Genomic DNA, 9,821 nt, shown 5'->3' with positions numbered 1-9,821 from the left:
ACTTGTTAATAAACATGGCTTTTTACATTAACCCTCCCATAAGTCACGTATTCCCTATATGTACCAGCTTGGCCCGCCCTAGGTTTAAGCCTAGCCTCCACATATGGCCTTTGGGAATGTAACACTGACGTCAGCCCCCAGTGTGGTGTACAACCCATGGATCATAGCACTCACACACATATTTGTTCTTGCATCCATTCCATTTTGCATTGTGCTGTTCAATTAAGATCACTGGAGACACGTACCCAGTATAGAGTGCATTGTTTTGTGGTGCCAATGGGATTTGGACGGGTGGTGTCACACTGTGTGGGAATAACTTAGTTTCATATGTGGCTTATAGTCTCCATTTCCTCCTTGAAAGAAAAAAAGTCTCTTTTTGAGGACCTACCCATAGACGTCCCTTCCATTTGCCAAATAGCCCCCTCTCCCCCCTTCCCCCTTCCCCTCCTATCAACCCCCTTTTTTTAAAAAAGGGACCAAGATGCTTTTTTGGAAATCATATGGTGTCATTGTTTGATTATTGTATGATTATCTCATAAGTCTGGTGCTAATGCTGAAGATTGCTGAATCGAAAGGCCATCACTTTGCAGGGAGGATTTTGAAATCTATCAGAAGGACATTGAACAGGCTAAGTGGAGAGGTGATAAGGTCAAGCTTGCAAGAATATGTGGGAAAGTCAGGAAAGAGTATTCCCTTTGTTGCAAGGTATCACTGTTGTAGTTCCCATTCTGGAAGGTGGAACACAGATAGCTTTGTTTTTATTTGGACCTAAAGAAGGCAGCATTTGAAGTGTGAGACTAGTTCAGTCCATTATTTCATTATCTTTTTTATATTATGAGAACGTGCAGTAAGCAGATGCTATACTCTCTGTTTTCAGGACATTTTTCCTTTGTTTGCTGATGGAAAGTTTACTGTGCTTTTGTGCAGAGGTATAAGCGTATGAGGCATACGTTTAAGGTTCTACACGAGGAACTTAAGGTAATCAAAGCCCCACCAACCGCCCCCGCCCCCCCCCCCTCCCCCCCTTCCCTTCTCTCTCCAAATCACCACCAAGCATACCTCTGCATGCGTCCATGCCCAACCCACACACCCATGGAGACACAACCCGTTCACGCATGCACTTACTTTTCTTCTACCCCCTTTTTCAGTGACGCAAAGCTACCATTTTCTTTTTACTTAATCTCACATGCCCACACATGCACATACACATACCCACACACCCATGCGCGTGCTCACGGGGATCACGTGCAACCCCCCTTCAAACTGCACACATGCGGGGCCACTCTGTGTGTGTGTGTGTGTTCTGCCCACCCCACCCCCTCGTCCTTTCTCCTCTTTTTCTGTGACACACAGCACTCGCACCCCTCTCCAGACCCTTCTTTCCTCTCCTTTTCTGTCTTCTCTTTTTCCATGACTTTGAGCACTACCATTTCCTTGCGACTCGTCCATGCATATTTTCAGTCATCATATGCTAGTGTAGATGAATTGCTCTTTCTTACTTGGGGAACATGGTTATGTATGATGCTTGACGTATGCTGTGTCTTTGTTTTCTGCAAACAAGGCCATCAAACAACACTGTAATGATTATGCACAAAAGTTGGGAAGAGGATAACGTCGAAGAAAGTGTTTGATGGGGGATGCTCCGAACGGCCTCCGTGCCTGTGAAGTGCAATTGCTGGGTTGTTTTCAGACCTTCCATGTGATGCCTGCCTGCCTGGTTGGAAGGCAGGCTGTAGGCTGCACAACATCTGCTCTCCATCATATTTCTTGTGAGAATTCTATTATGGGATTCATAGATGTGCCAAAATGTCAAATGCATTTTGGCTAGTTGAGTGTAAAGCGTTCCCGCATTCTTTTCCACCCTCATAATATCTGTAAAGGAAAATTTAAAAGTTAGAACCGGATTGATTATGGTATCTCATATTTGTAGCACTCTTTTTTCGTCAAAAAGAGTTTCTGTAAGCTCCCCAGTCTCCTTGTACAGAGCCAATTTTGACACGAGCATATCATTCTTAAAAATGCATTCGGAAAGCTGTACATTAAATTTTCATGTTATTTTCTTTGGAAATGGGGTGGCCTAGTTGCCTTGGTTAGCATTGTTGGTGCAGGGCAATAAGACCAGCAAAAAGCAATAAGACGAGCCAAATGGAAAGCTTGTTGTCTCGAGCAAAAATGGAAAGCTTGTAGACAACAGAAAGATCACAATGGACTTGCACACACTCAGAGGTTGGCGGTGGAATTTCTCACGTACTGGTTGTGAGAGATTACCTAGCAAAAGTAAAGAACTAAGTACATTGGCCCAACCATAAAGTGCCGAGTGTCCTTATAAATGTGTACGTGAGTCTAAGGTTATAAACCAACTATAAGTGCATCAAAAACTCTAGTGTGCCTAACCCCTAACACCTACATATATTTCCATTACTAATGTGTATATCTCCCACAAATCCCCCTTGTAGTGGAAATATACATGTATAGAGTAGATCAATCCCCAAATGGAATCGAGCCCAAAGCTTTATGGAAAGATTTGAACTTCTCTCGAGGAAGCACTTTGGTGAAGAGATGTGCCACGTTGTCCTGTGATGGACAATATATAAGATTGATATCCCTTGTATGAAGCCTCTCCCATATGTAATGATAATGAACCTCTATGTGCTTGGTCTGCGCACGGAAAACACGATTTCTTGCCACAACCACAGTACTCTGACTATCTGTCAGCATAGGAGTAGCACCTTGCTGGCTAGCACACAAGTTGATAACCAATCTCCTCAACCATATGCTCTCAACCCTGGTCGTGAAGATTGTTCTGTACTAAATGAGTAATTGGTCACCTTGTCTGCACTATATTAAAATGGTATACCTGATGACTTGGTTTGATGGTAAATGGTAATGGTATACCTGATGACTTGCTCTGATGGTACTTTATTTGTTGTCCCTTGAGTGTTGGAGCCACCTATGCAAAAATATGTCCTGCCTATAGCTTTTCTTCTCACCACCGCTTACTCTTAGCAGTACTTATTTCCATAGTATTTCACTCTTGCCTCTGCAGCAGTGCCTTCAGCTCGTGTAGTGCTCAAACACACCACTGTTGCTGGTTGTGCTGCCTAGTGCTACGTCCCTTCTGCCTATTTTAGCTGGTTACGTTGCCCTCAGCTGCTTATAGTCACCTATACAATGCCCAATGCCAATTGCTACTACTGATGTTGCCTGCTACTACCAGCACTACCTAGCTATATGTGCAGTGCCGCTTGTTGCATCGCCTTTGTCCGCTATACAGCACCTTAGTTGCCGCCTAGCTGCTGTTTGCTTTGCGTCACCTCACAATACCTGAACCCGCTGCTTACAAGCATCACAGTCGTAAGGTCGACCAACTCTGATACCAAATGTTGGTGCAGGGCAATAAGACGAGCAAAAATGGAAAGCTTGTAACCTCAATGTGTCTGAATGAATGCTATTGGTGTTCATACGTCTGGAGCATCATCCACTGTATATTGTATTTACACTAAAAATCCTACTTATAGACAACATATCTTCTCTATATTATCCTAAGGAAGAGTTTCACAAAGCTGCCACCTGGCAAGAATTTGGAGGTTCGGGAAGGGGAGAAGGAGGTTTGAGAAGGTTTGGGTAGAATTTGATTTTGGAAGCCTCAAAAGACGTGCGAAGCACGGGTTCCCAACTAGTTAGAAATAAAGTGGAATCCCTAATTCAAGCTAAATTTTCAATAATATGCATCTCTTTGGGTACTTATAAATAATACGAAGCCATCAGTTGTTCTGAATATACACTTTATTGCATAGATATTATTTATCTATGAAGCTGCACTCATCAATAATGTTATAATAGAGAGCAAATAGATTCAACAACAAGAGGAACATAACAAGAAGCTCTTAAGAAAGAGAGATAAATCATTAGAATGTAGAAAAACAAATATCAATTGTATTAATTGGTTTAACAATTAACTAACTAACTTTCACAAAGAAAGACTATGGACAGGTTGAGATATGATGGATATACATCCCATCATATCGTATATGGTCAAAGCTATATAAGAGGTAGAACCCACATGTTTTAAAGAAGTACCTAGACATAAACATAAGGAAGATGCCATGGATGAGGAGATGGATGCATTAGATACTAATGAGACATGGGATTTGGTGCCTTTGCCTAAGGAAGGCAATTTGATATAAGTGGGTCTACAAAGTCTACAAAGTGAAGCATACTTCATATGGTTCTATTAGAAAGTGCAAGGCAAGATTAGTTGCCAAGAGATATGCACATACATATGGCATTGGCAATGAGGAAGCATTTAGCCCGTTTGCTAGGATGGCAACTATGAGAGTAGTCATTGTCATGGATGTAGCTAGGGGATGGTCTTTACATCAGATGAATGTAAAGAATGCATCTACATGGTGACTTTAGGAGGAAGTTTACATGGTGCAGCCACAAGGATATGAGAATCATACACACCTAGGTTTTGTTTGCAAAGGTTTCTCAGAGCCTTATATGGCTTGAAGCAGGTACCTAGAGCATGGTCATACAAGATAGGGGATTATCTTATCATTATTGGATTTCAAATATCCAATGGTGATTTCTCACTTTATGTGAGAAAGACTGACAGGGAGATTTCTCACTTTATGCTAATTGCACTCACATGTGTGCATATGAATCACGACATGATAATACAAAATGGGGGAACCATAAATAATTGCACTCACATGTGTGCATATGAATCATGCCCTGATAATATAAAATGGGTGGTGAATAAAAGAACAAAAGGTTGATATCACAAATGATAATACAGATGCTATGTTCATATGCATCCATCCATACGGCATCCTAGTCGGCTCCGTCTTTTAGTGCTCATCACCTCTATTAGTCATAAATATCAACCATGTTAGATAGATAATCAGAATGTGCTAAATCCATATTAAAGCTCAATTTCAATGAAGACTTGGATTCTTATGAGTTACTAAGGCAATTTTAGTTTCATTTAAGCATAAGGTGCAATAGGTATACCTTGGTGAGTTTTAACATCACAGGAATGGGGCTAAAAAGCCATTTAAGTTATTCAGTCACAAAAGGCAACAACCTTATTTCATCGTGTCTAAGTTGTTTATAAGACCTACAAAGTCGGCACCCCACTTTTCAAAGGGCTGCTAGACAATGATTTGGATCGAGGGGCATTCTATCCTTGTCTTAAGGAGCATCAAATATTTGGCATTCTATCCTTGCTAGACAATGATTTGGATCGAGGGGCATTCTATCCTTGTCTTAAGGAGCATCAAATATTTGGCATTCATCACACACACTTAATGAACTCGGTTGAATCACCTAATGAAGTTAGCCATCATAAGTTAGCTTACTTTACTTTTTACACCATGGTTTAAGTAGCATAATGTCCACCAACTACTCTAGGCGCTTGTTCTAGACCTTGTTTGAAAATGAGGATAAAACCATACTCTCACACACACCCTTTTGTTTGACCATCACAAAAGAGGTCTCACCTGCCGTGCAAACTCTCACCAGTGCTCATCAGGTATGGTCTAAATTCCAGGCTCTCTTCGCTCGAGATTCGTCGATGAGGGAAGTTACCTTGCAAGGGCAGCTCTACGATTTGTTATTCCTTGCAACAGTTCCATACAGTCATTCCTCATGAAGGCCAAGGTTATCCATGACCAATTACTGGCTATGGATGCTGCTTTGTCCTCTACTCAGCTGGCTGCACTTATCCTCACCAAGCTTCCCCCGAACTATGATGTGATTTCTCGATCTTTGCGGTGCCAGGCCACATCCACTTAGTTGAATTTTGATGATCTTAGCTCCCTAGTACCTACTCTTGGAAAAAGAGTCCGTCCTCATTTCACGGGGTAAGTTGAAGGTGTCTCTCAACAATTCTGACCATGCACTTTTTACAGTTCAAAAGAAAGGTCGGAGTCACTGCTTCTCCTGTGAGGGGACATCTGTCCAAGAAGAAGGACAAGACCAAGGGCAAGTCTTCATGTCAGAGAAAGGGTAAAGACATAACACACGACAGTGATACAGATTCTAGTACCGCGTCTAGGGCTCCTAGGGCACTTTCGGCTCAGGAGGACCCAGATGGTGTACTTCTCTAGTATACATGCAATTTCCCCCATGTGCTTCCAACAACTAGAGGAGGCTTGTGGTGGGCGGGAGAGGGGTCTAATTACAACTCCACTTATTGGTGCATGGGAATTATGAGCTCGTGGGTGTGGTGGGTATCCATCGCGGAGGGGGGCTCTCCCCGGAGCTGCACGGCTATAGTCCTATTCGCGTGGTATCCATCGCGGGGGGCTCTTCAAACAATCAAAATCTTTTTTATTTAAATCTTATACACACACACACACACACACACATGTGTATATGATTTTAGATTTTTTAAATAAAAAACGATTTGTTTTGAAACGTGGAAAATACGCAACAATCTAGCACCGTCGGATCTCCTATCACCCAGAGCTCGTGGGTGTGGTGGGTATCCATCGCGGAGGGGGGCTCTCCCCGGAGCTGCACGGCTATAGTCCTATTCGCGTGGTATCCATCGCGGGGGGGTCTGGCAGGACATGGTTATCTTTTGTGTAGTGAGATTATGAACTGGATCTGTTCCGAGTTCATTGTTCGAGGCTTTTGGGACGTGATGTGTTTTCCAGCCACTGTTGGGGATTATGGGCACGGTGTGTCTAGCAGCTCATCATCTATTCTTAGAGTTTACCATGCAAAGTTCCTTGCGGTTCGTGGTGGCATTTTGTTTCAAGGAAACAGGTTGGCAGGTGCTCTCTTTGAGGTGATTCCAGTATTCACGGTGTTGGAGGGTCCATGGTTGCATCTTCATCAGTTTATCTTCCTCGGACTCTTTCAACACTATGAGCTGCAGAGGGGGTGTTAGAATTTAGTGCATCTCAGTGTATTTGGACAAACCCTATTTTTGTGTATTTTATGTAATTCTTCTTGTGTAGTAGGTCATGGACCAGTCGGCCTATTCTAGGAGCAATTGGCTAGGTCACATATGCACTATATACGGAGGCCTCCCATATCTCACTTTAATAGTTCATTCCCTTACCCAAGTTCAACACTATCTTGCTGGCTAATTGCCATTGTAAAGCTTATTGCTATTATAAAAGGTGATCTTATCCACAAGCTCTCTCTACTCTCTCTCTTGTTCAATTTATGCTTCCGCCTGTGCATTCTCCAACAAAGCTCACATTACCAATTATGGCAACAAGTAGCAAGTACGAAGGACAAGACTCCGTACTCACATATTATGTGTAGTGTTTTCTTGTCCTATGTGCTCTCTTGAAGGTTGTCTCTACCATGTTTGGGTGGAACAATATGGAAGGGAACATGAACACTTGAGAGGGATGTCACCAACCTAGACATTTCCCAGTATGAAAGGAGTTTGGGGACTCCATGACGTCTAAATATTTGGAAAATATTTAGACGTCATGGAGTTTGGGGACTCCATGACGTCTAAATATTTCCCAGTATGAAAGGAGTTTGGGGACTCCATGACGTCTAAATATTTGGAAAATACAAGCTTTGGAAATGAGAGATTATCCTGGAATACAAAGGATCACTCTCCTAAATTTTAGGAGAGTTGCTATTTTGGGCCCGACTACGATGGAAATTCTGACCGTGTCATTACGTCTAGAATTGAGCAAATACCAAGAGTTGCCAAAAGTACCTATGACAAATGGGCTACTAGCTGGCATATTTTTAGAGATTAAGTTTATGGAAGGACCCATCTCTTATATTGGGACATGTGGCAAAGTGAGACAAGCGTCTCCCTAGAGTGGCAGGACCCTCCCCACCCCCTACCCCCGTGAGCAGTGGTTAGGAGCGTTCACTAGGCATGACATAACTTTGGTCATCCATGGTGCTAATGAGAGCTCCACCTTACACCTCTATTGGACCTCATGGCAGACTTGGGAGAGCAAAGCCCCCTAGGTTTAGTGGATGCACCTTTCAGAGGGGGTAATTGGTTTCCATCTGCATAGACCCTCCACTGGCCTCAAATGTCTACTCAATATATGTGCAAACTTACCAAATCAGTAATCTGCAGGTCAGTTAGTGGACACAGATTCTCCAAGTCGGAATCTGACGTAGAATCATCGGAAGTTAACATGGAATCAGTAGATCGGCAAGTCGAAAGCTAGTGTGGCAGAGCAGGATGGAGGCTGATGTGGAATCAGTGCAGCAAGGTCAAAACTTGAAGGTGGAATTGTTGAGTCAGAATCAGCTGACGGACGGCCGTGGTGGAAATACTAACGAACAGACGATGTTTACAACTGTAAGACAGAATCTTAATCGGCTAACGGGACAGACGCTGAACCGGTTGACTGAATCAGCTAATGGAAGCGGACAGCTCAAGACTGAAAGCTGAGATGCTGAAATCAAATGTTTAACATTGTGGCTGAACGCTCAAGAGCCGAATGCCAAACGCTAATAAGCACTAAAAGCTGATTTGCTAAATGCTCAAGTTGAATGGCTAAAATGCAAAAAGCCTGAAGCCAAATGGCTGAATGACTGAGTGCTGAAGCGAAATGGCTAAATGCGGGATACAAAGAATTGAACGTTGAATGTTGTAAGCCAAGTGCCAAATGCTCAAAGGTGAAGCCAAAATGGCTAAATAACTGAATATTGAAGTCGAATGCTTTAATGCGGAATGCGGAATGCCTGAAGCTGAATGGCAAAACGAGGAAATCCAAACACTGAACAGCTGATCAAGAAAAGCCAACTGAAAACAGCTCATGGACAAGAAAGTATGATGCCAAAAGCTGAAAGCCAAAAGCCAAAAGCTAAAGGTTTAATTGCTAACATGGCAAAACCGATGGAAGCAATTTAATGGTGGCTGATCACAATGATCAAGTACAACTGAAGCTAAAGTTGAACGATGAATGTGCAAGTGTGTTGAATGAGGAAAGCCAAAGATTGAACTGCTGACTAGGCTAAGTTGATTGATGTAGTTAAATGGTTGAACAAGAAGAATTGTTAGACACTTAAGTCCAATGCCAAATGGAAAGCTGAATGGCTGACTGGACTAAATTGAAAAGCGCAAAAGTCCAATGTCAGAAACTGAAAGCTAGTACTCAAACAACAACAACAATATCAAAAACACCAAAACTCAAGGGATACCAAAATCCAATGCTAAAAGCTTCTAAAAGTTTTAGCTGAGTGTAGTGCTAGTGTGTGGGGTTGCTCAAAATGTACAGCAGTAGAAAGAAAGCTGACCAATGTACAGAGGAGGACAAAACCCTAGATTTGTGGAATGTGAGAAGTGCAAGAGCTTACCCAAGAGCTATGTGGTGGTGAAGATGAAGGATGTACGGCGGAAAAACTAAAGAAGGCCACCAATGTACACATGATTTACTGCTTCAAAGACTAATGGTGAGAAGCTTTTGGCTCTGCAGCCAAGCTCAGAAACCAGCTCTGATAAGCGCAACAGAAGCCAATTCCAAAGAAAGGAAAGGCATCAAGGTCAATGGCAGGAAGTCGAGTCGAGAGTAGACACGAATGTTAGTGGCAGATGCCAACAGCCAAAGGCAAATGCAGTCTCAAAAAACAAGACTCTGACAACACTGATCTGATACCAAAGTTGGATGAGGGAGTAGATGTCTGCACACTCACACAGACACACAGGCACACACAATCGAATCGATCTTGAAGAATGAGAGAGAGAGACCAAAAGTAAAGTTGGAAAGTACTCGATGATAATGATATGAAATGAGTGGAGTATAAGAGTACAAATAGAATCCCTAGCCCTAAGGCTAATGTTGCTAACACACAAGACTGGTTCACACGGGGAAAAA

General features: G+C 42.6%; 1 protein-coding gene across 2 annotated transcripts in view; it reads left to right on the top strand.

Moving 5' to 3' along the window:
• Positions 1 to 2,031, top strand: part of LOC147638246 (uncharacterized) — a 31,492-nt gene extending 29,461 nt beyond the window's left edge. For both annotated transcript variants that reach the window (XM_086798165.1, XM_086798166.1), the window contains 3 exons: positions 591 to 705; positions 928 to 978; positions 1,562 to 2,031. In XM_086798165.1, coding sequence (XP_086654291.1) covers positions 591 to 705; positions 928 to 978; positions 1,562 to 1,612 — 217 coding nt within the window. In that variant the 3' untranslated portion in view covers positions 1,613 to 2,031. The remainder of the gene's footprint in view (positions 1 to 590; positions 706 to 927; positions 979 to 1,561) is intronic.
• The last annotated feature ends 7,790 nt before the right edge of the window (positions 2,032 to 9,821 follow it).

This window comes from Cibotium barometz, chromosome 5, assembly GCF_041138505.1.
Source record: "Cibotium barometz isolate CiBa-2024 chromosome 5, ASM4113850v1, whole genome shotgun sequence".
NCBI classification, from domain to species: domain Eukaryota; kingdom Viridiplantae; phylum Streptophyta; class Polypodiopsida; order Cyatheales; family Cibotiaceae; genus Cibotium; species Cibotium barometz.
This window is presented reverse-complemented; position numbering and strand designations above follow the sequence as displayed.